General features: G+C 32.6%; 1 protein-coding gene across 1 annotated transcript in view; it reads left to right on the top strand.

The window, feature by feature from the left end:
• The first annotated feature begins 1,914 nt into the window (after nt 1-1,914).
• LOC140443727 (uncharacterized) overlaps nt 1,915-26,658 on the top strand; it is a 48,409-nt gene continuing 23,665 nt past the window's right edge. The window contains exons 1-2 of the mRNA XM_072535116.1: nt 1,915-1,936; nt 8,516-8,809. Coding sequence (XP_072391217.1) covers nt 8,575-8,809 — 235 coding nt within the window. The 5' untranslated portion in view covers nt 1,915-1,936; nt 8,516-8,574. The remainder of the gene's footprint in view (nt 1,937-8,515; nt 8,810-26,658) is intronic.

The raw sequence follows: 26,658 nt of genomic DNA, 5'->3' as shown, positions 1-26,658 counted from the left end.
GTTTGTTTACTATTAATATTGGCTATGAGTACGTGTGCTATGCTGAAGATTTCGTGGACTGAGCACGTGACCAATAACGAGGTGCTGAAAATAATGAGGACTGAGAGAGAACTCCTAAATATTGTAAACAACAGAAAAACGAGTTATCTAGGACATATTTACAGAGAAGAAAAGTATAACTTTCTACGACTCATATTGGAAAGGAAAATAGAAGGAAAAAGAGGTTCAGGAAGAAAAAAATGCTCCTGGCTGAAGAATGTAAGAGACTGAACAGGCATGGACACACATTCGATACTAACAACAGCTCAAGATAGAGAGCAATTTGCTGTAGTTATAGCAACCCTTTCGTAATGAAGAAGAAACCTTAAGAATAAGTGTAAACAGCATTTTATTTAAATTAACTTATTCAACAAAACAAAAAACATAATATAATTAAGGAACAGTTATTTCTATAAATAGGCATATTAGGCAATAAGTGAGTGAAATCTTTTTTTTACTCGGTTCGCAAAAGTTTTTTTACTCGGTATTGAAAGTTTTCTCACGAATTGTCAGCAACAGCCGGCAACGAGTGGTAAATAAAAGTTCAGTGATTAAAAATACTATAAGAATAAGATAAGTAAATATTTTTTTTTCGCTTATCCGATTTAGCAAATCGCTCTATGATTGCATCAACATCTAGAGAAACTTCAGGATGCACATTGATGAGTGCTAAACCGGTTAACCTTTCCGCAGAAGTACTATTTCTAAGCCAAGTCTTTAGACGCTTAAGGGTAGAATGCTCTGCTGTTGCTGCACTGACTGGCAAAGTAATTAATATTTGCAGAAATATTTTGATATTTGGATACATATGAGTATCGCAGTTTTCTAATACTTCTAAAATACAATCATGAAGTTTTCTATTATTTTGCACGACTCTTTTCCACTTTTGAATCCACAGTGAAAACTCTTGTTCTGCTGTGGAATATGCAGCAAGTAGTTGGTCCAATAATATCCTGGAAGGTGTCAACAATTTTTTTTAATGCAATTTTATCTTCTGATGTGTATCGGTTTTAGGTAAAACAACTCGAAGATTAAATAGATTCATAATTTTCTGTTAAGGTCGTTCTTCTAAATCAGTTAAGATATTACTGGATATTATCGATTCCTTTAGGGTATTACAGTAATCTACAAACATATTTACTTTAAATACTTAATATTAGCGTAGTTCTACAATAACTTGCGACTGTTGACATTTGCTGTAAAACTTCATATAGTCGGTTCGCTAATCGCAGTCCGAACTGTCTATACTCTGGCCGTTTAAAAGATGGAATCCAAGGTCGCATGATCACTCAATGCAAGCATCGACAGGTCGTACAAAACTATACCTTTTAATAAACTGTTTATACTCCATTCGCTTAGCTCGGGCATATTTTGACAGATTCATTGTCGGAAACCTACAACACAACAATTCCTACTTCTCAGTATTAATTGCTCAAATATCCTACTATTGCAGACTTCTTTCTTAAAAAAATGAAGAATTATTCTAAATAGTGGAAGTGTATACTAAACCCATCAAATTTTGTGTAGTATATATTTAAAAAATATATTTTAGTTGTTATAATTTAACATAACTATTTATTATATGGTGCAGATAAATAAATATTGATTGTCGGTATTAGTTATAGTTATAAGTTATATTTTATTTACTATTTAGTTTGTTTACTATTAATATTGGCTATGAGTACGTGTGCTTGGTTGTATAGTAATTTCCAGCCACTTTTAGTCTGTCAAAAATTAACTAATTTCGCAAAAAAATAATTACTAAATTCACTCGACAGTTCGGACTGGGAATAGCGAACCGAGTATACACCATACTCCTTACAGACTCGCGACACCCTTATACACAGACCACTAATTAGGTGATCTGTGCCCTTATATGTACAAATTTTTGCTAGTGGTAAGTAAGTACAGATGAATATATTAAACATATTATTTTTTATTTCGTAAGAACATAACAAGCAAAAAACAAAACAGAAAGAATACATAAAATTAGTGTGAAATTTGACCCTGATGACTTTTGCAAAATATATCTATCCGAGGACGAATTGTAGACAGACATACTCTCATCTTGCTATCCACATCAAGTAGTCGAGACTGGTAACTAGATTTTATATTTTTCATCGCAGAAAATGCAGATTTACATAAGTACGAGATCGAAAACGGCAGTAAAAGGGATACTGCTTTCTTTGCTAATTCTGGATATTCATTCTTAACTGAAATCCAAAAAACATCCAGATATATATATATATATATATATATATATATATATATATATATATATATATATATATATATATATATATATATATATATATATATATATATATATATATACAGTAAAACCTCCCTTAACCGAAACCTTTTTAACCGAAACATCGTTTAACCGAAACGGCTGACTGTTTTAATAATTTCATCAATAAAAAGTAAATGTTTGTCGCAAAACATAAACAATTCCGTTAATTTCACTCACCAATTGATGTCTATGTGTGTTGGGAAATCACAAAAACCAAGAGCTCTAAAAGATATTTCCGAAAAGGCATTTTAAGGTATAGAAGCCAAAAAAGTTCATGGATGTCGACCACTTTATTTTTAGAATGGTTTGAAAATGAATTCGTCTCATGTGTAAAATCCTTTTTAAAATCAAAAAACCTTCCCATCAAAGCATTGTTGCTTGTTGACAATGCGCCCTCACCCTCAAAATCTACAAAATGGTGACAATTGTCAGATTTTTGCCACCGAATGTCACAAGCTTAATCCAGCCGTTAGACCAGGGAGTCATAGAGACATTCAAGAGACATTATAGAGAAGCATTCTTAAGACATCTGTTATTACAGGAGACGAATTAATCCAAAAGTGTTCCCGAAATTCTCAAATCTTTAACAATAAAACATTTTTATTGGTGAGCTGAGTCGTGGGCCAAGATCAAATCTTAAACTTTGGAAAAATGCTGGAACAAACTTTTTGATAAGATTTTGATTGACGATCCTGAAGAAGAAAATGGTAAGAAAACGACAGAAGAAATTAAACCTTTCATTAAACATTTGCCGGTACCTGACGAAATTAACTAACAAGAGATACTTGACTGGTTAGCAGCTGATGACTCAGAACGTGAATTCATCGACCAGGACATCATTGATATGGTTCTTTATCAAGACAACCTGAGCATATCAGATGACGACCCAAGAGACAAGACCGTCGACGAGATTTTCAATGCTTTAGAGGAAAGAATTTTATACAGTAGGTCTAATTAGTTAGGGACACGACTAGATTCTTAATTTTTGTTGTCATTACATAAAGTTTTGTCCTTTTCAGATTGCTTTACGTTTCGTCGAACAATCGAATGAGGCAAACTCATGACGTTCTGCAAATTAACGATGGATGGAGAGAGAAACATCGTTGTCAAACGAAAACGCAAAAAAAATAGCAGATGTCTTTAAAAAGGCATGTTAAACTTGTTCATTTTCCTTAATTTTATTACTTTATTTTGGAATTACTTATTAGAAAACATTACGAAATCAACTCATAGTATTTTTTAATACCAATACTTTGATCAAGAATATTATAAAAAACAATGTTATTTTTAACCGAAATTCTTGTTATCCGAAACGGCCTCCCTCCCAATTATTTCGGTTAACGGAGGTTTTACTGTATATATATATATATATATATATATATATATATATATATATATATATATATATATATATATATATATATATATATATATATATATATATATGTATATATATGTATATTATATATGTATATATAAAAAAAGAAAAAATAAAAAAAACACACACAACAAAAGGAAATAATTCAAAACAAGCTGAATATGTTATAAGAGAAATAAAAATCTAAGGTATAATTGTAAAATTAGATATATATATATATATATATATATATATATATATATATATATATATATATATATATAGGAAATATTTCTTTGTAAAATTAGAACAGGACTATGATTGTATAGCAAACGAGAAGAAAGCAAGGCGCACTCCTTTAGAGCTTCCGAATAAAAAATACAAAATAATCCCATAAAGGTAAGATGGCGAATGGACAGAGACTCAAAGCACAAACAGACACACACACACAACATTGGATAAACGTTAACAACCGGCTCTGATTAATTTTAAGTACCAAACTGCCTACATATCAACAGTTTTCCATAATTGGGTATTATAATCAACTAGACATCTTTATTTCATAACTCTCTTTACTATTTTCCACACATCAAAGACATAAAAACGACAATTAACCAGAGAACTACGAACACACACTGTGTTCGTAGTTCTCTGGATTAATAATGTTACGATACAAATTACTGTACTCTCGTGACGTAATTTCGGGCTTAATGTTCATTCGTTAGTCGGAAGAGGCAACCGTAGTAAGTCTACGAACCGTAGGTAAACTCAACCGGTTAGACAAGGAAAGAGTTACCTAAAGTACAAGCTGAATATAGCCGCAAATGTCAAACATGGAACAAAAATGTTCGGTTTAACAGTGTTTTTAGCATGTTTTTATAATGTAGATGCTGAATGCTTCAAATACAAAAAGATAAAGCTTTAGAAAAGTACATTTTGTTTATATTATGTTATGAATTCTGCAATTTTTTATTTATATAAAACAAGAATGAGTAAATATTTGCTTATTTGAAGATTAATTGCAGTTATTTATTAGAAATTTTGTTTGGCAATTACCCTTTGATAGATTAGGGAATAGATTTGGCAATCATCAAATCAGCAGTTGCCAGATTGCAACAGATGTTTGCAATTAATCTGGAGAGAGACAAATATTTACTCGTTATTGTTTCATATAAAATAAAAATTGCAGAATTCATAAAATAGTATAATCGATATGTACTTTTTAAAAGACTTCTCGGATATTTTTCACATTTAGGCCCAATGAAGATAGCCTCAAGTTACCAGTCAATTTAATTTCATAGAACAAAATACTGCGTTGGCAGTGTTGCCATGTCCTTATAATGTATGGTATATGCTTCAAATACAAAGAGATAAAGCTTTTAAAATGTACATTTTTATTATATTATTTTGGATTGGTAAGTACATCCCAACACTGCCAAACCGAAATATTTTAATTCTTGGTTCACATTTGCGTCTATATTCAGCTTGTACTTTCGGTAAACTCAACCCATAAAAAAATACTCTGTAATACTCTGAACCTTCTTAAAAAATACTCTGAACCGGCAAAATCATAGAGAAAGTGCCGATGAAGTTAGCTACAATTGATCGGTCAAATTTGTGTTTGCGGTATTGCCATGCCCCAAGGTTAGTAGATGTTAACTTAACATCTACTAACCTTGGCCATGCCCTTATTAAGTATATGTTTTATGCCTCAAATATGCTTGAACAGTACATTTTTATTATATTATTTTATGAAATCGGGTATTTTTTAAAATATCTTTTAAATTTATATAAAACACGAACGAATGAATATTTGTTTCTTTTGATATTAGTTCCAGTTACTTATTAGAAAAAAAAAATATAATTGGCCTTTGGTAGATTAGCAAATAAATTTGGCAATACTGTCAAAACTTTGAAAACGCTAGTTGCCAGATTGCAACAGATGTTCAGCAGATTTCAATTTTATGACTATTTTCTTAGAATTTTGAGATGAAATGGTACCTGAATAAAAGTTAAAGGTAATTTAAATTATAATAAATTAAATTTAAATTAATCAAACTTCTTTTAAAAACTTAAAAAGAATGTTTAGTAACATTAATTAATAATATATTACATGCTCTTTCGTGATTTATTTGTGATATGGTAACACTGCCAAATAACAATCTGTCCCTCATTTATAGCTAACTTCATCGGCACTTTCTCTATACTTTTGCCCTTTGAACCTTATACCACCGAACATACCATTTGATACCATATCAGAGAATAACCGAACACAGAGAAGCGACACAACGGTCCAAAAGTGTGTACCATTTTTGTATACGCATGCCCGATTCTGGTTGTTTAACTGTCAAAAACACGTGCTTATTCTTTAATTCTGGGCCCTGATTCTAATTGAGATTTCGACTCAAAACATGTCGAAATTAATATGGCGACGTCGAAATGCGACTTTGCGAACCTTGTGGATTTCAGCTGAACTAACCAAACGACGTCACTAATTTTCGACTTATCGAAATTAATTTCAACTTCAAGAGTGGTTGAAATTTCATTTCGAGTCGAAATTAATCTGACATGACTGACTGGACTGGGAGAAGTGAACTTAGGTTCAGTTTAGGTAGGCGGTGTTTTGATCCTTGCAAGGAAAACTGAGACAAAAAGTATTAATATGGCTGTGTTTTACGGACATTTGCTAGTTTTGGAGGAATTAGAGAGGATAGATATCCGACGCTCATAACGGAAGATAAGAAGAATGTTACGGGATACTCAAAATTCTTTTTCACTAAGTGATGCTCAATTTAGGCAGCAATTCCGGCTTAATAAACAAGCTGCAAATTATTTAATAAGGGTATTAGAACCATATTTGGAAGAAGGTGTTTATGCCTCTAGGATACCCAAAATGTTTAGGGTTAGTATTACTAAGCTGCAGTAAATTTAAAAATATATTAGAATATAACCACTAAGTCAAATCTTAGTGGTTATAACTTAAGGATCTCCCACATCGCCTTTTTTTTTCTTGCCATCTTTTCTTTCAATTCAAAATATAATTGAGAATGGCCAATATTTATGATTTAACAACTCAAACAAGAAAAAAAAGACGTTCACGTAACGTAAATAAAACAAACATTCAACAAGCGTAGTGCAGCCAATAAACAACAGGGCCAACCCAAATTTTCAGCAGTGTCAAAATGATAAAGTAAATATCCCCAGTTTTAACTACAATCGAAATGAATGAGAATCGCTAGCGATTGCGACTGTCATGGCGTAGTCGCTTTTAAATTTCGACATCGAAATGAAATAGAATCAGGGCCCTGGTTGTTTTCCATAGTCTCTAGGCGTCTATGGTAAATACTCAACACAACAAGTGCATTTGACCATTTATATAATTTATTTATAGTTAAAAGTTTATAGTTATAGTTTATAGTTATAGTTAAATATATAAGTTTATAGTTATAGTTTATAGTTAAAAGTTTAATTTATATTTAAAATGTCTATATATTTGTGCGATTCGCGGATGTTCATCTGTGACAGGAAAAGAAATAAGTTTATTTAGATTTCCCAAGAATAATAACAGGTAATTACTATTGCTTTGTAATTATTATTAGTTATTACATAATAGTATTGGTTTGACTTTCGAACAGTAAGCCGACGCCGACGTGTCTGTCCGAGCTATAAAAAAATAAACTTTGCTTTTTCTTTTACTGAAAGACGCAAGTCTCCGAAAGCTCAGGTCAAAAAATCAACAGATGGTGGTAGGGCTCGAAGACAACAATACGAATATAGTATTTTTAGGAAATAAAAATATATAGAGGGTTTTATACACAAGAATATTTGATTTAAGAGCGTAGGCGCAAAATTTCGGGACAATGCTTTTTAAATGCATTAATTTTTTTCGAATCCAGAAAAAACTAATAAGTATTTTTGAAAAATTTCAACGCAGAATGAAAGACTACATTATTACTGAGGGCCGAAAATCCCTGAAAACTTCTATAATATTTATTTTAATAAGTTACAGGGGTGAAAAAAAAAAGAGAAAATTTAGTGTGATTTTCAATTTCAAATATCTCATTCAAAAAAACTTTTTGTTTATTACTGTATATTCAAAAAAATACTTATTAGTTTTTTCAGGATTCGAAAAAAAAATGAATGCATTTAAAAAGCATTGGTCCGAAATTTTGCGCCTAATCTCTTAAGAATTTATATTGTGTGATATGCCCACTGACTATTAATTTTCTGGTAAGGTTGTTGTTAGCTAGCTGTCATTGGCGGCTTGGCCACGAAACTTCAAAGGAGTGTCGCTTCTCTTTCTCTGTGTTCGGTTATTCTCTCATTCTCTGGCTGTACCTAGTGGTGGGCCAACCTGCGATTTTTGTGTAGCTGTGACAAAACGTGACTGCTCCAGTATTGTCACGGTGACAAAAAGCAGTGATTTTTTGGAGCAGTTTAATCTTAACTGCTACCCTGCTACTATTGCTACCACTACCACTGCTACATACACACACGGTTAAACCGTGCCGCGCGGTGGGAATTCTGGGTGGGAGTAAGTAAACGTTGTCACTGTCGCAAATACGATCTATGGACCAGCGCAACGTCTTGTGTAGCGTACACCGGACCGAAGTGATGCAGTCACAGTAGAATAAAACGTGACTGAATGTCACTGCTATATTATTCCAGCTGAAGCGGACTGTGACTGTGACAGCGTTGTAGCAGTGACAAAGTAGCAGTTCGTGAAATCGCAACCCACCACTAGCTGTACCTGTCTGGCTGTCTGTACCCTGTAACCTGTAACGTAAACTGTAAACTAATCATTTTCATTACCCGAATTTTTATAGTGATTTCGCTTTTTGGATGTAAAATTATTATTGGGATACATAAAATCAAGTGTAATCAAATGGAAATAAAACAAGAAATTAGCGAGGAAACGTGTAAAGTAGAAATCGAGTATAACGAATTGGAAGATGCACTTTTGGATGGCTTTAAATGTGAAATTCAGAAAGAATCCAATAGGCAAAGTACACTTGACACATGTGATTCTTTAGACTTACAGAAATTTCCCATAAATGCTGAAAAAGAACAACATGGAAATAAAATTAACCAATTTGGAGAATACCAAAAAACTGAAAAAGGTTAGTGACAATATATTTAAGTCCTCCATATTAATTGTTTAGAAGTATAAATTGGAATAACTTTTTTACCAGCTAATATAATTTTGATCTTAAATAAAATTTAAGGCCCTATAAGAGACAATTACAAAATTAAGTTAAATGATATTTTATTAATAAAGTATTAATTTATAGTATTTGTGTCAAACGTAGACAACTTTAGTTACAGTATTGTCCCACTTTTAACATTTCTTTAACCCTTGTGTTACCAACCAAATAAATTTACACTATTGCCTTAATGGGTAAGTACCCATATAACTACCAACTTTTATGTAAAATTCCGATTTAACTTAAAATTATCTTTGCCTTGTATACTGATTTATTTATGCTTAAAGAAGATATTATGAATAGCCTTCATAATCTAAGTCATAAAATACCAAAGGCCTGCTGCCTGTTTGGTAAATTTGTTTCTTTTTAATTAGGTACAGTAGAAAGAAGGTGCTCTGTTTTTTTATACCTGCGAGATCTTTGAAACAAACATACATGAGTGGTATGATGACAATTCCAATTGATTTTATGGTTTATGCAATTTGATGACTAGGATACACATCATTCACTAACAACTAATGTTAAAGCTGTACCATGATATTTACCAAGCATTTATAGTTGATTGGTATTTTAGGTTATCTACAAGACGAACACAAAATGGAAATTATGGAGACTCTAATTGAAGATTCATCTTACAAAGGAAATTATACAAGTCATCACTCTGAAGAAAAAACTTTAAATAAAAATATGAAAGTTGCTACTGGACAAAGACCTTACAAATGTGAAATTTGTTTTAAACAGTTTTCTTACAAAAGTTATTTAAAAAGACATTTTAGAATGCACACTGGAGAAAAATGTTACATGTGTGAAATTTGTTTTAAGCAATTTAGTCAAGCAAGTAATTTGAAAAAACATTTGAAAGTGCACACTGGAGAAAAATGTTATAAGTGTGAAATTTGTTTTAAGCAGTTTTCTCAAGCAAGTAATTTGAAAAAACATTTGAGAGTGCACACTGGAGAAAAATGTTATAAGTGTGAAATTTGTTTTAAGCAATTTAGTCACTCAAATAATTTGAAAAAACATTTGAGAGTGCACACTGGAGAAAAATGTTATAAGTGTGAAATTTGTTTTAAGCAGTTTTTTCAGTCATGTGATTTGAAATCACATTTGAGAGTGCACACTGGAGAAAAATGTTATAAGTGTGAAATTTGTTTTAAGCAGTTTTCTCAGTCATGGCATTTGAAATCACATTTGAGAGTGCACACTGGAGAAAAATGTTATAAGTGTGAAATTTGTTTTAAGCAATTTAGTCACTCAAATAATTTGAAAATTCATTTGAGAGTGCATACTGGAGAAAAATGTTACAAGTGTGAATTTTGTTTTAAGCAATTTAGTCAATCAAGTAATTTGAAAAAACATTTGAGAGTGCACACTGGAGAAAAGGATTATAAGTGTGAAATTTGTTTTAAGCAATTTAGTCAAGCAAGTAATTTGAAAACACATTTGAGAGTGCATACTGGAGAAAAATGTTACAAGTGTGAATTTTGTTTTAAGCAATTTAGTCAATCAAGTAATTTGAAAAAACATTTGAGAGTGCACACTGGAGAAAAATGTTATAAGTGCGAAGTTTGTTTTAAGAGAGTGCACTCTGGAGGAAAATGTTACAAGTGTGAAATTTGTTTTAAGCAATTTAGTCAATCAAGTAATTTGAAAACACATTTGAGAGTGCATACTGGAGAAAAATGTTACAAGTGTGAATTTTGTTTTAAGCAATTTAGTCAATCAAGTAATTTGAAAAGACATTTGAGAGTGCACACTGGAGAAAAGGATTTATAAGTGTGAAATTTGTTTTAAGCAGTTTTCTGTCATGTCATTTGAAAAAACATTTGAGAGTGCACACTGGAGAAAAAGATTATAAGTGTGAAATTTGTTTTAAGCAGTTTTCTCAGGCATGTTCTTCGAAAAAACATTTGAGAATGCACACTGGAGAAAAATGTTAAGTGTGAAATTTGTTTTAAGCAATTTAGTCACTCAAATAATTTGAAAATTCATTTGAGAGTGCATACTGGAGAAAAATGTTACAAGTGTGAATTTTGTTTTAAGCAATTTAGTCAATCAAGTAATTTGAAAAAACATTTGAGAGTGCACACTGGAGAAAAGGATTATAAGTGTGAAATTTGTTTTAAGCAATTTAGTCAAGCAAGTAATTTGAAAAAACATTTGAGAGTGCACACTGGAGAAAAGGATTATAAGTGTGAAATTTGTTTTAAGCAATTTAGTCAAGCAAGTAATTTGAAAAAACATTTGAGAGTGCACACTGGAGAAAAATGTTATAAGTGCGAAGTTTGTTTTAAGAGAGTGCACTCTGGAGGAATATGTTACAAGTGTGAAATTTGTTTTAAGCAATTTAGTCAATCAAGTAATTTGAAAACACATTTGAGAGTGCATACTGGAGAAAAATGTTACAAGTGTGAATTTTGTTTTAAGCAATTTAGTCAATCAAGTAATTTGAAAAGACATTTGAGAGTGCACACTGGAGAAAAGGATTTATAAGTGTGAAATTTGTTTTAAGCAGTTTTCTCAGTCATGTCATTTGAAAAAACATTTGAGAGTGCACACTGGAGAAAAAGATTATAAGTGTGAAATTTGTTTTAAGCAATTTAGTCAAGCAAGTACAGTAGACACCCTCTATAACGAGAACTGAATGACAGACTAATTACCTCGTTATAAGCCAATCTCGTTATATCAGACAATCATAATACTGTGCAAACATATGAATCTGTAGTGTTCTAAACCATTAACTTCCTATAGTGAAGCCATTCGGAGCAATATAAGATGCTAATAAATATTGTTTGAATGGCATTTTTGAAAAAAAGTTATTTACTTTTATTGTCTATGAAATATATTAAAACATAAAAGAGTTGTTTACTTTTATTATCAATGATATACGTTAAAACAAAAAACCTTACTTATATTTTTTTCCAACTACATAATGTATAAATCGTATTTTTAAGGATAACATAAACTATTGCTTCTGTTTTTGTAAATTGTGTAAATGTCTATGTAAATTTTAAGAACTCTGTTATTTTTAACTGCTTTAAATGGTCCAGTATCATTCTATCATATATTTTCTAAAGATGTGAAACAGTTGTATTTATTCATTGTAAAGAAGTTTATTGCGGGCTGCAGTTAAGTTTATTGAAGGGCTGTTTGAAAAGGTATTTATTTATAGCCACGACCGGACTAAAAACGTAAAAAACACGTTTTTGAATCTTATTTTCTCTCGTTATAACCGAATTTGCCTCGCTATAGACAGTTATAGTTCAATAGAAATTTCACGGGATATATAATGTATCTCGTTATAAGCGAAACCTCGTAATAACCGTGTTCGTTATAGAGGAAGTATACTGTAATTTAAAAACACATTTGAAGAGGCACTCAGGAGAAAAAGCTTGAGCTCGGCACTTGAAAGTATATATTTAGAAACCCCTTAAGCCAAACTTGTGCCACTAGGTGGCCTCTGGGGTCGCCTATAGCAAAAATGTGTTTTTTAGAAAGAAAAAATTTTTCCAGATCTATCTTTTGCTCCAAAAAAATCGGAAAAAATTCACGAATATATATTTTAATGACTAAAAACCCTCTGATGTTTTTAGACTTTTTGGATCAAAATTTAGCTCAGAAAAAATATTTTAATTCAAAAAATTTTTAGGTTATTTAGGTAATTTTTGGCAAAATTCTAAATAATTATTTTTCGTGTATTTGTTTCCGTTATTTTGAATGGCTGGGTTAGATTTTCCATTTTCTCTCGAGAAAAACGTCAAAACTTGAAAAATGCCATTTTTTGATATGTTTCCCATGTTTTAAGCACATAACCTCTTTTAAATGTGACAAATAACGTTTTTTGTTTCTCTCCCCCCTTTATTCGAGTGGTGATTATTATTTAAATATTTTCATGCCTCAAAACACTTTTTTTTCCGTTTCTTGGATCAAAATTGAGCTCGGAAAAATATTGGAATGTTTCCAAGAATTTTTAAGTTATATTGGCCATTTCCACACTGAGACATACTCTGAATTCAAAAAAATTGCATTTTTCAGTGATTTTTTTTATATATTTTAAGCACATAACCTCATATTTAATTTCATATTTGATCTTTTTTCATTTTCTATTAATAATAAAATGTTATAAAATTACAAAATAATAAAAAATATTCAAAATCATTATAATCAAAATCATTAAACATGAGGAAAATACCAAAAAATGGGTTTTTTTTCTAATTTTTAAGGATGCAATGAACAAAAAAAAAACGCAAAATAATTATTACCTAAATAACCTAAAAATCTTTGAAAAATTCAAATGTTTTTCCTGAACTCAATTTTGATCCAAAAAATCGAGAGTTTTTTTGGGCATGAAAATACACTTGCGATCATAAAATCCGGGTCACCTTGAAAATTTCAAGTTTCTGGAATATTTTTGCCTCTGGTGCAGTAATAACCTTTTTTTTAGGCTAACATATTTTTTATTTGTCATCAATGTTTGTTTTGAAAGAAAAAAAAACGGTTTTTTATTGTTTTTATTTATTGGTTGAAAAAGCAGAAAACAAACCAAATTGTTGATAAAACAGGCATATGAAAAAAATGGAAAATACAGAACGTGGTAAAATGTCAGTGAAATTTCAATGACTAATATTGTGTATTGCCTCCACTTGCTCTAATGACCTCTTGCAGACGACGGGGCATACTCTCAATTTTTCTCTGGATTCCATGTTGTGGTATGTTATTCCACTCTCTCACTAACAGATCCTTAAGCTCTTGTCCGTTGTTAGGAGGAGATGTTAGGGGTTGAATACGTTTTTTCAAATCGTCCCAGATATGTTCGATAGGATCAGGTCCGGAGACCTAGCTGGTCAAGGTAACCTCGTAATTCCAACTTCGTCCAAGTATTGCATACTGATCGTGGCAACGTGAGTTCGAGCGTTGTTCTGCATAAAAACCGTGTGTTTTCTCCAAGCCTTGTCATGGTATGCATAACTTGTTCTTCCAGAATCTCCGTAATGTCCCTTCGTGCAGTTAAGGACTCATTTTCGATGAAGGGTAATTCTGTGCGGAAGCCGGAAGATACACCTCCCCAAGCCATGACCGAGCCTCCAACAAATGGCATTCTTGGAGCAATGCAAGCTTGTGAAAATCATTTACCGGTTCTCCTCCAAACTCTTACACGTCCATCGGATCCAGTTAGGCCGAAACGGGATTCATCTGAGAATAACTCTTTGCTCCAATCGTTAATTCCCCAATGCGCGTATTGTCGAGCAAAAGCTTGTCGTGCAACTCGATGCGCCAGGCGAAGTGGTGGTCCTGTAGCCGTTACCCGAGATGATAGTCCAAAAGAACGATGTCTTCTCCTGACTGTTGCAGCGCTAAAATTGCGATTTCGTACTTCCTGTAGACGATTTCGATGCATAATCGCAGTTGAGGTTCGGTTTCGTAAAGCCTGAAACACAAGAAAACGGTCATCTCGTACCGTGGTCATTCTTCTTCGTCCAGAGCCAGGTCGTCTGGATAGCAAACCCTTCTCCTGAAAGCGTTGAAGCACTCGTTGAACCGAAGAAAGGCTTACGCCAACAGTTCTTGCGACTTGCCGTTGACTGTGACCGTCTTTCACAAGCACAACAATTTGTGTCGTTTCAACGACAGTCAAGGGTATTTTGGCAAAAAATAAACAATAATTAACACTAATAATGGTACTAATAAACACTAATGGTGGCAATAATAAACGTTTGTTCGTTGCGTTTGAACAGAAAGTCGAAGCACAAATGAGACATTTAAACCAAGCGGCAGTTACAGGTACCATTCATTTTGGGAAGTGTGCGCTTTCCCGCGAAATCAGCACTATTGAAATTCTTTGTTGCAAAGGAAACCGCTAAGTCGACAACAATTCCCAGAAACATGCATTAGTTTGTATTTGTGTTATTATTATTTAATTATTTACGATAAAGCTCATTAAAAATGACATATCGGTGATTTTCAAGGTTATAGAAGAAGCTAACAAGCACTTCACCTTCTCCATTTTAAAACTCAAGTTTTCTCTTGCCACTTGGTTTTTTCCTTCACTTTGTTTAAAATTGTTTACAATTATGTATACACTTCTCGTCGACACTTTAGTCACATCACTACACAGGGTAACTACATACATTGGGTTAACCAACATCCTTTCATTCCTTTCACGGAGTCCACAATACACATTGAATATAATAATTTTTTCTCCCATCGAAAAATTTGGACATCGTTTACTTTTACTGCTTTCACTTTCCATATTACTCACAACACTAAAAAACGTGTTCACTGCTTAGATAATCTAATCGATATGTGAGTCATGTCCTGCGGTGGGGCCACGATGAGTAGAATACTATTTTGCTGACGTCTCGTTGCATAGCAACGACGAATAGAATCGACGGTTGCTAGGCAACGTGACGTCAGCAAAATAGTATTCTACTCATCGTCATCCCACCACTATTTAGTTCGATAGCAAAACAACTGAAACCCATACCTATTACCTTCTAACCTAAAATTATTATTTATTGTAATTAACTCAAATTTATAAATCAATAATAGAAAGTATTGGGTTGTACGGCGATGTAGTATATCTTTTATCTTTTCTGAGCTTACCAAATTTCGTGTTGTTATCCCATTCCTGTCACGAAATATTCAAAAATAAAAGTTTAACTTTGATACCCTCTATTTTGGTTATTATCAACTTTCGTACTAAAATAAGTTAGTTTAAATCGGCCTATTTTATTCTCAGGAATCTAAGATTAAGTTATGACCATTCGTTACCAAACACCGTGTATATTGTATTAATATATATATATATATATATATATATATATATATATATATATATATATATATATATATATATATATATATATATATATATGTATATATAATCCAAATGTAAATAATAATCATATTAAAATTAACATAATTATAAATAGACATTATGACATTTTTCGTACACCATTGGAAGACCTACAATAGCGATGAACGGTAAATATTACTTCTAAGAATTTACTGCTTACAAATTAGAAACTTTAGTATAGTTTACCAACTACTCAAAGGAGGAAACATGAAATTGCAATGTGGCTAACTTCTAAGAATTTAATCTTTGACGATACAATGACAAAAGCAGAATTATTAGAGCTTGCTAAAATTAATAAACAAAATTATAAAAAATATCTCACTGAGGAGATAGCCAAAAAAAACGAGGAATTGAAATACTTCGCCTACCATCGTATCATTGCGAGCTAAATCCGATTGAATTAGTATGGGCCGAAGTTAAAGGTCACGTTGCTCGAAATAATACAACTTTTAAATTGTCAGATGTTACTAATCTTTTTCATAATCAATAAACGAAGTAATGACTGAACGTTAGCAAACTGTATTAATCACGTTATTCATATTGAGAAAAATACGTGGGAGCTTGATCATATAATAGATAGCAGTATAGAACCTATAATTCATCTCAGATCGGATAACACTTCGTCTGAAACAGAATATGATGAAGCTTAACTTTAAACTGTAGCTCAGAAGTTTATTTTACATTTGAACTAATTACCGCCAACTTAATTGTTTATTTTTTATTTATTTATTTTTTTATTGCTAATATAATTTTCATTCTTATTTCCAATATTATTATTATTAAGAATAATATTAATTATTAATAGGAATGTATAAAAACTTATAGTTTTTGTGTATGTATTTTACGTTTCAGTATAATTTATTGTATTTTATTATTTTGTGTTTAACTGTGTTTCACAATTAATAAAATTTTTATTCTTTTTATGTGTATCTTTTTATTTTAAACCGTTATTAGATTGAATTAATTTCTTTGTTCTAAATATCCAAATAAATTTAACGAAAACTTTAATTTTAAGATTATGTTTTAGTTAGAAGATGTGCACGCATATGTATATAGGTTCGAAGATTAGTATTCTGAGAATTTACTACAGCTTATTTTTCAAATATACTATACCTAAATGCTACTGAGAAATTACATATTCTCATTATACAACCATGTTCTTGTAGCCCCTAAATAATCTATATCTATCATGTCATGTTGCTTCACGTTTAATTCCACAGAACACCATGAAAAGGATTAAGGGAAGTGTTACACTTTATACCCTCTCGTAATACTTTCCTTAAATCTGTACAGAAAACTCTTATTATTCATTTATAAACAAATAAATAAAAAGACATGATAATGAACTTTCCATAATATTTAAATTTAACGTATCAGGCAAAATTAAATTTAAAGTCTATACATTTGATTCTTTTCTTATTTTCTGGGTTTTTAGTATGAGATATACACCCTTGATTGTGTTCGTACACAGTGAAATTTTGTCTTAATATCAATAGGCAATTTTTTAATCCGTAAACACTCTTGCACTCCTACACATTAAGCTACTAATTCTGTTTCTGATCTTGACTGACACAATTTTGTTTTCGAGTGACCCATGCAATTATTGTATTTTCAAAAAGTTTAATTAAGTAACCTAACCATACATCCCTTCCGTTTTATCTTGAAATCTGCTTAAATAATTTACTGCATAGCTAATATCAGGTCTAGACCCTAACCCAGTGGCGCACTTAGAATTTTCCTGTGGGGGGGTTTTGGTTTGGCACTGAAATTTTTTTTATGCTACCTCTATTTTGAGTCTTTAAAATTTGTGAGTAACAGTGTCGGAATAGTGCTCTGGGTGGGGGGTTTAACCCCCAAAACTCCCCTGTGTGCGCCACTGCCCTAACCTAACACACAGCGCACTCCGGCAGGTGTAATTTATCTATGTGCACTAGGATATTTACGCTTAACACGTTCGCTGCCGACTGTATTTTCTAAATCAGTGCCTCCGTGAGCCAACCATTCCTTTTTTTTTAAGTGCGCATCTGAGCCACCATATAACAAATGTGTTGGTTCCATCGGGACAACGCGGCCCAGTGAAGCGTACTAATGCTTCTGTGCGCCGTTGGTCCATCGCAGTAAACATAACCTAACATAAATAAACGAATGCGCATTGTGTATTGTTCCTGTTAATTGTTTTTCATTTCAATAAATTGAAAGAATAAATTGCTGTAAGTATTAAACAATGTTTAAAATACAATATTTTTACAACATATTGTGTAATTTTAGGTGTCTCAACGTTCTAAACCTCTGACAGAGCGTGAATTGCAAAACATTGCAATAAATTTTGGAAAACTTTCCGATGACGATGATGAACCATTCGAAGCTTCTGATATTGAGTACCTGTATAGTTCAGAAGAAGAATCAGATTCGTCAGATTCAGAAGAAACGATGGAAAATGTATGAAAGTTTTTACAGAGAAAAAAAAATAAAATTAGATTCACAACCTACTCGTCATGTTCACAATATTATCAATCCAGGACCGAACTTGAATTCAATGCATGATCCAGAACAACCTAATCGTAATCTTCAAGGTAATATCGTTCCAGGACCGAACTTAAATTCAATACTCGATCCAGAACCGAACTGAGATCTACAACGTAGTGAAGATCCAGTACCGAATATAGAATCAAATTGGGGTTCAGTAGTAGGTAATTATAAGCTAATAGCACCTTTTTCTATTCCGTAAGGAGTAAATGATGAAGTAGCTGCAATATTGGAAATGGTGCGCCTGGAGACTTTTTTGATGCTGTGGTCGATGACAGAGTAATTAGTCTGATTTGTAACCAAACAAATATATATGCAACTCAGTCTGTACTGGCTGCAGTCACAACACAATGCTTGCGCTTACATGACTGGATTCCAACGACAAATATTGAAATTATAAAATTTTTAGGACTGGTTGCCTAGATGGATTTAGTGATGCCGAAAATCGCAGACTATTGGTGTGACGATAACCCGTTCCTTAATAATTTTGCAAAGAATGTAATGTCTAGAAATCGATTCGAGATGCTATTAAGGATGTTTCACTTTAATGATAATTTATTGGCAGATACAAGTGAAAACTGTATAAGTTAAAGCCACTTGTCGACATTCTGACTGCAAATTTTAAGTCTTTATACGTGCCGGAAGAATATGTCTGCATCGATGAAACCCTATTACCCTTTAGGGGACGCTTGGGGTTTAAACAGTACATTAAGTCAAAAAGACAAATATGGTGTAAAAATTTTTAAAGTATTTTTTGGATCTGGAAATAATTACAATTTCAAAGTATATGCAGGGAAAGAAAATAGTTCTATCGTCACTCCAGAAATCGTTGTACTGTATCTTACGGTATCTTATCGAGGATTTAGTACATCAAGGAAGAACGCTGATAACCGAAAATTGGTATACAAGTTTACCGCTAGCAAAAAAATGTCCGTCGATACTTACCTGATAGGAACTGTTCGAAAAAATCGAAAATATTTACCCCAAAAAGTAATAGCTGCAAAATTAAATAAAGGGCAGATTGCTTCTATGGAAAATGGTGATGGAGTGACCATTAAGACCTGGAAAGACAAAAGTAATATTTACATGCTTTCTACTAAACACGGCAATGAAATGGTTGAAGTATCTTATAATCGACAGACTAAAGTGAACCCCAAGGTGGTAATAGATTACAATAAAGGCAAAGCGGCAATAGACTTATCTGACCAAATGGGAGCGTATTCCAACCCCCTTAGGAAAAGCGTAAAATGGTTTAAAAAAGTGGGGTTTGAATTATTATTAACTACATCAGTTATAAATTCTTTTATATATATATATATATATATATATATATATATATATATATATATATATATATATATATAAGCTTGTAACAAATACTAGGAGGTCCACTTTTGATGTCCCGAATCCAAACACGTTTTAATCTATGTCTGCATAGTGAAAACATTCCAAGTAAATGGAAGAATTCGGTTACAATCCTCCTCCACAAAAAAGGGGATAAATCAGATCTCGAAAACTATAGGCCAATTAGTTTGCTTAACCACCTATACAAGCTCTTTACTCGAATACTGACAAACAGATTAGAAGCAAAACTCGATTTCTATTAATCAGAAGAACAGGCAGGATTTCGAGCGGGACACGGAACAAACGACCATTTGCAATGCCTTAAAACTCTAGTTGAAAAGTCTATCGAATATAACAGACCCCTTGCTCTTATCTTTGTCGACTTCCACAAATCATTTGACACAGTCGAAACAGTTGCTATCTTAAAAGCACTATCAGAATGCAGAATAGATCACAGGTATGCAAATATTATTCGAAATATATACGAAAATGCGACAACAACCGTTAACCTCCATTGCATGACTGAGAAGATAAAAATTGGCAGAGGGGTGCGGCAGGGAGATACCTTGTCGCCAAAACTATTTATAACAGTTATGGAGTACGCATTTAAACGGCTAGAGTGGGAATCAAAGCATCGATGGAAAGATATTCAATCATCTCAGATATGCCGATGATATTGTTCTCATAACAGACAACTTAGGAGAAGCCAGAGTTATGCTACAACAACTACAGCAAGTAACCCAGAAAGTCGGTTTAAAAATAAACTATGGAATAATAAAAATGATGACCAATCTCGTCCCCAATGAGCTAATAGAAATCGAAAAGTCGCCCATAGAACTTGTGGAAAAATATGTGTATTTGGGTCACGAAATAAGGTTAACGCGAGATAACCAAACATGCGAGCTACTCAGAAGAATAAGTCTGGGTTGGGCAGCATTCGGAAAAATGAGAGACGTATTTAAAACAAATATACCGATCCATTTAAAAAAGAAAAGCTTTTAACCAGAGCGTTCTACCAGTCCTCACATACGGAGCAGAAACCTTAACTCTCACAAAAACATCAGCCAAAAAATTGAGAAGGATACAACGAAAGATGGAGAGATCAATGCTTGAAATAAACTTAAGCAATAGAATAAGAAACGAGGAGTTCGTAGACGAACCGGAGTGGAAGACATTATCGAACATATTACAAGGCAAAAATGGAGATGGGCAGGACATGTTGCAAGAATGAAAGACGACAGCTTAACAAAAAAATTGCTTGAGTGGAGACCACGGGCTGACAAGCGAAGCCGAGGAAGACCCCCAACGCGGTGACCAATTGGATAGCAGAGGCGCAGAACAGAAGCAGATGGAAAAGTCTAGAGGAGGCCTATGTTCAACAATGGACAACTCAGGGCTGATTGATGATGATTGATGAACAAATAAAAACATGTCGGTGACAGATTTAAACAAAAACAAATAGTGAAACATCTAGTTACTTATAATGAAACCACCACGGTACCACGAAGAGTGTCAAATAATCACCATCAGCTTGAACAGAAGGCTGACGGAAGTAAACATCAACGAAGCAAGATTTGCAAGAACTGCTACAAAAAAAATAGTGAGCAACACGGCCGTCAGTACTCAATGAACAAAACTAAAAAGATAGACACCTTTTGCAAAAACTGTGACAAGGAACCTTTTCTGTGTATAGATTTTTTTAATGAATTACATAGAACTTAAATAACTTTTTTTATTGATTGTTTTACATTATTTGATTTTTCTGTTGTTGAAAACATGTTTATATCAATAAATATTATCCCAAAGTTTTAAATAACGTTTTTGACTTATATGGGACCACATTTGTCACATTCCATAAATCGCACAAATTCTGTATACAGCACATAGTTTGTAGGCCTCGTTGGTCCATTCCCATGGTTATTTAATACTAAATAAACACCAACGGTTCGGTACATATCAGAATAAATGTTCGTTCCATAGGGCCAACATGGCCTGTTAATGTAAAAGTTGCCTAAGATTCTGATAGAATCAGGTTTCTAAAACATATTTATTCATTTACTACTTCTGTTATCTTCCATAGATATGTCGGAGGAGTACAGGAGGGCGGATTGTGGCGTAAACGCTGTAATTTCGAACTGCCTGTATGACAAACCTGGTATTATTAGGTCGATCAAAATAAACCGGTTGCGGTGGTTAGGTCACATAGAGAGAATGAATGAGATGGAGCCGCCAAAACATATTTATAACCAAAGAATAGATGGAGTGAGAAGGAGAGGCAGACCCAAAGCACGATTTAAGAATCAGGTGGAAGAAGACTTGAGAATGTTGGGAGTACGAAACTGGAAAGCCAAGGCGAAGAATAGGAGAGAATGGAAACTTATCCTTTAGCAGGCCAAGTCCCATCATGGGTTGTGGAGCCAATGATGATGATGACTTCTGTTATCTTAAATTTTATTATGCTTTAATTTGATTATTCAATTCATTTTCCCTGATACTGATACTGATATTTTAGTTGGTTTGTATTTTAGGTTATCTACAAGACGAACACAAAATGGAAATTATGGAGACCGCAATTGAAGATTCATCTTACAAAGAAAATTATACGAGTCAATACCCTGAAGGAAAAACATTACATAAAAATATGAAAGTTGCCACTGGACAAAGACCTTACAAATGTCAAATTTGTTTTAAGCAGTTTTCTCAGGCAGGTTATTTGAAAACACATTCGAGAGTGCACACTGGAGAAAAATGTTACAAGTGTGAAATTTGTTTTAAGCAATTTAGTCGAGCAAGTTATTTGAAAAAACATTTGAGAGTGCACACTGGAGAAAAATGTTACAAGTGTGAAATTTGTTTTAAGCAATTTAGTCAAGCAAGTAATTTAAAAAAACATTTGAGAGTGCACACTGGAGAAAAATGTTATAAGTGTGAAATTTGTTTCAAGCAATTTTCTCAGGCAGGTTCTTTGAAAACACATTTGACAGTGCACACTGGAGAAAAATGTTATAAGTGTGAAATTTGTTTTAAGCAATTTAGTCAAGCAAGTAATTGGAAAACACATTTGAGAGGACACGCTGAGGGGAAATCTTATAAGTGTGAAATTTGTTTGAAGCAATTTTCTCAGGCAGGTTCTTTGAAAACACATTTGAGAGTGCACACTGGAGAAAAATGTTACAAGTGTGAAATTTGTTTCAAGCAATTTTCTCAGGCAGGTTCTTTGAAAACACATTTGACAGTGCACACTGGAGAAAAATGTTATAAGTGTGAAATTTGTTTTAAGCAATTTAGTCAAGCAAGTAATTTGAAAACACATTTAAGAGTACATGCTAACGAGAAATTTTATAAGTGTGAAATTTGTTGTAGGGGGTTTTCTCGGGCAGATTCTTTGAAAAGACATTTGAGGGTGCACACTGGAGAAAAATGCTACAAGTGTGAAATTTGTTTTAAGCAATTTTCTTATGCAGGTTCTTTGAAAACACATTTGAGAGTACACACTGGAGAAAAATGTTACGAGTGTGAAATTTGTTGTAAGCGGTTTTCTCGGGAAGTTTATTTGAAAATACATTTGAGAGTGCACACTGGAGAAAAACCTTACAAGTGTGAAATTTGTTTTAAGCAGTTTTCTCAGGCAAGTTCTTTGAGAATACATTTAAGAGTACACTCTGAGGAAAAAATCTTACAAGTGTGAAATTTGTTTTAACACGTTCAGCTCCGTTCCTTTTTTTAAAGGAAAACAGTGGGTCACTGAGATGTATTCGTGTAAACTAATTAATTTTTAAAGTACACTTTAAAAAGTCATTTATAATAAATATGGGCACAAAAAAATTAATTTGGTCACAAACAAACACGTCGCGTTGGTGGCCACAGGACAGAAAATGTGTCGGTTGAACTAAAAAAAATAATACTCTGATTGAGAAAAAATATAATTATGAACCTAGATAACTAACACAAGTAATTATTAAATGGCAACAACATCAAGAAAACAAACTAATTACCTAATTTTCAATTTCTTCATGAAAACGTCTAAAACAATTTTCTAAGCACAATCCCGGATATTCAGGGCACTCCGCACAATAAAACAATGAGTCCTTTCTTTTTTAGTTTGCCAGCAATATTTACACCGTCGTTGTTTTGTAATACCATTAGCTGATTTAGGGCAATGGGATGGCAAATGGAACGTCAAATTTTTTTTGACTTGAGAGATTTTTGGGTTTGGTTCCAAAAGACTATCAATCACCGACAATCGAAAGTCGTACAATGACATTTTTGTATTAGAATTATTATAGAAATAGTATGCGTTGATTAGCATAATTTAAAAAATATGTATGCCTATTTTTTTGTACCACCTCATAGTTTTGTGTTCGCAACTATAATAATTTAACATCTGGTCGCCTAAGTCAATGCCACCTGTTTTTGTTATATCCAGCGACTAAACGGGGATTTTCTTTATCAATTCCTTTCCTAGGAAAGGAAATTCCTTTCCTATTGTTGGAACCATTTCATGACCAAATTCGGAAGAAATCATTAAAATATCTTGCTGATCTTTTCATTTACATACACATATCCCTTTATTATTGTAAGCACTCACCAGTTTATTTTGTTTTAATTTTCGAGAAACAACGGTGTGGATTTTCCGCTCTTCTTATTCTCAATGTTCCTATAAGATAAGTTTTAACCAAAACTAATTTTTTACACAATGGAACACTATTATAAAAATTATAGATATATAAGGAGTGACCAACATTTAGTTTCGAATCCATCAAATTTAGCACTACTTTTTCCGTATGATTACGTCCTCCAACTACGGGGTCACTAGCTCCACTATAAACTAACATGCATTGAATCATCCCGGTACATTCTGCCAAAGTATACAGTTTGACACCATATTTGAGTTGTTTGCCCTTGAGAAATTGACGAAAACTAAGTCTTCCTCTCTATAAAATCATAGATTCGTCCGGGGCTAATTTTCTTTCTGGATAATAAAGATTCTTCATTTTATTATTAAAAAAATCTAACAATGGAGATATTTTGGCAAGTCTGGACTGGTTATTGTCACTATTATTGCTAATATGTAAAGCAAGCAAAATTAACATAAAGCGATTTCGGCTCATATATTGTCCAAACACTGGAATACTAAATAAATTATGTTTCTTCCAATAATCATTTATACATACAGATTTACCTTGATAAAGAATATCAACGGCTAATAAATTACTATTTTGAATAATGAGGTCATAGAATAATTCACATGACAATAAATTGAAGTAATCAATAGGATTGCTGCCACCCACATTAATTTTCAATCCTGGTAGAAGACCATTCAATAATATTTTGAGACTCATCATCATCTTCAGATTCTTCTTGTAAATTAGGATTGTCTGTCCGATCATCTTCATCGCTTGCATCACTGTCGTCATGTGAATCTTCTAATATGTGTAATAATCCATCGTCTGAGATTGGCTGAGAAATTTCCCACCTATCTAGTTTAGAAGTCGAAGGTTGGCAATATTCATCACTAATTTTAAAAATAATTTAAAATTGAAGTATTTGGCAAAACACGTGCAATGGCTTACAGTAAAATCAAAAGACATCCAACACCGAAGGCGTAGAAAATATTACTGAATGCATAGCAAAATAAACCGATGGGATTGGATTATGATAATACAACAAATTATTGGAAATGCAATATAATCTAAATACATCTGGTGATTCTTTCAAAGCTTACCGATGCTTTTACTTTTATGACTTTACGACGTTTTATTACAGCGAATTTCCAGATGGAAAGCACTTGACAAAGATGAGTTACTAACCTTTGTAGGTCTAGTACTGCATATGGGCACTATCAGACTCAACAGAATACAAGACTATTAGAAGAAGCACCCTTTGTTCAATTTGACTTGTTTTTCGGCATTTATGGGAAGAGATCGTTTCTTACTGATAATGAGATGCTTGCATTTTTCGAAAAACCCATCCCACGGAGAAAAGGCAAAAGATAGACTAATGAAAATTAGGCCAATGGTATAATATTATGGAATCCATTTATTATCCAGGAAAGGAACAATCTCTGGATGAATCAATGGTTTTATTTCGTGGACGGTTAGTTTTTCGTCAATATATAAAGAACAAACGGCACAAATACGGTATAAAACTGTGTATGTTGACGGAACTTAACTGCTCGTTTTGAAATCGTTGGTTTATACATGGGCATTAGATGGCCTGGGAGAAAAAGAAAAAGGGAGAAAATACGGTTTGTATTCAACCTTATATAAATTTAAAATATATGTGACGCCGATCGGCTTCGCTGAGCATTGAGCAAGGGATTTTTAACAAGGTGCGCATGACTCCGATCGGAGTCACGAGTCAAAAACACATAAGCGTCATCATGTTTTTTGTATCACACACAAAAATGGAATTCTGACGTTAACCCCTAATCACAACCAACAAAAAACATTACCGCTCCTGGCAAATGTCACAATTTAAAGTTAGCAGTGAAAGTGTTAATGCACATGAATTTTTGATCATTTTGCTAACAATAAAGGTTAGTGTAAAAATGTTATTTTTGAAATTATTTACGCCATTATAATATCAAAGAATATAGTCGCATATACAAGGATATTTCACTGTCATTTTTTAGCCGACAAAGGTTATACATATGTTATAGAAAAGAAGCAGAAGTTGATCAAGATTTTAGTTCCTTATTTGCACCACTAGGGAGCGGTCATGTCAGCGCTATTACTGCTTCTAACATATGAAAGAGTGGGGCAAAAAATGCAACTTTAGATATTTTCATATGTAGATGTCACGTGGTCGTAGAATAGCATTAAATTTTTGCATTTTATAAAATTTTTTGAAGAAAATAAAATATTTTAACTTTTAATAACTGAATCTTTTATAAAAAATATTGTGATTCAAATTTTTAATTTAAATACTTATGTACAAATCTACAAATAATATAATTAAAACTCTCTTTGTGAAAATTATGTTTTACTAGTAGTTGTTATTTTAAAACAAGATTAAATAGTACCCATACAGCGTAAAA

Source organism: Diabrotica undecimpunctata, chromosome 6 (genome assembly GCF_040954645.1).
Source record: "Diabrotica undecimpunctata isolate CICGRU chromosome 6, icDiaUnde3, whole genome shotgun sequence".
NCBI lineage: Eukaryota > Metazoa > Arthropoda > Insecta > Coleoptera > Chrysomelidae > Diabrotica > Diabrotica undecimpunctata.
This window is presented reverse-complemented; position numbering and strand designations above follow the sequence as displayed.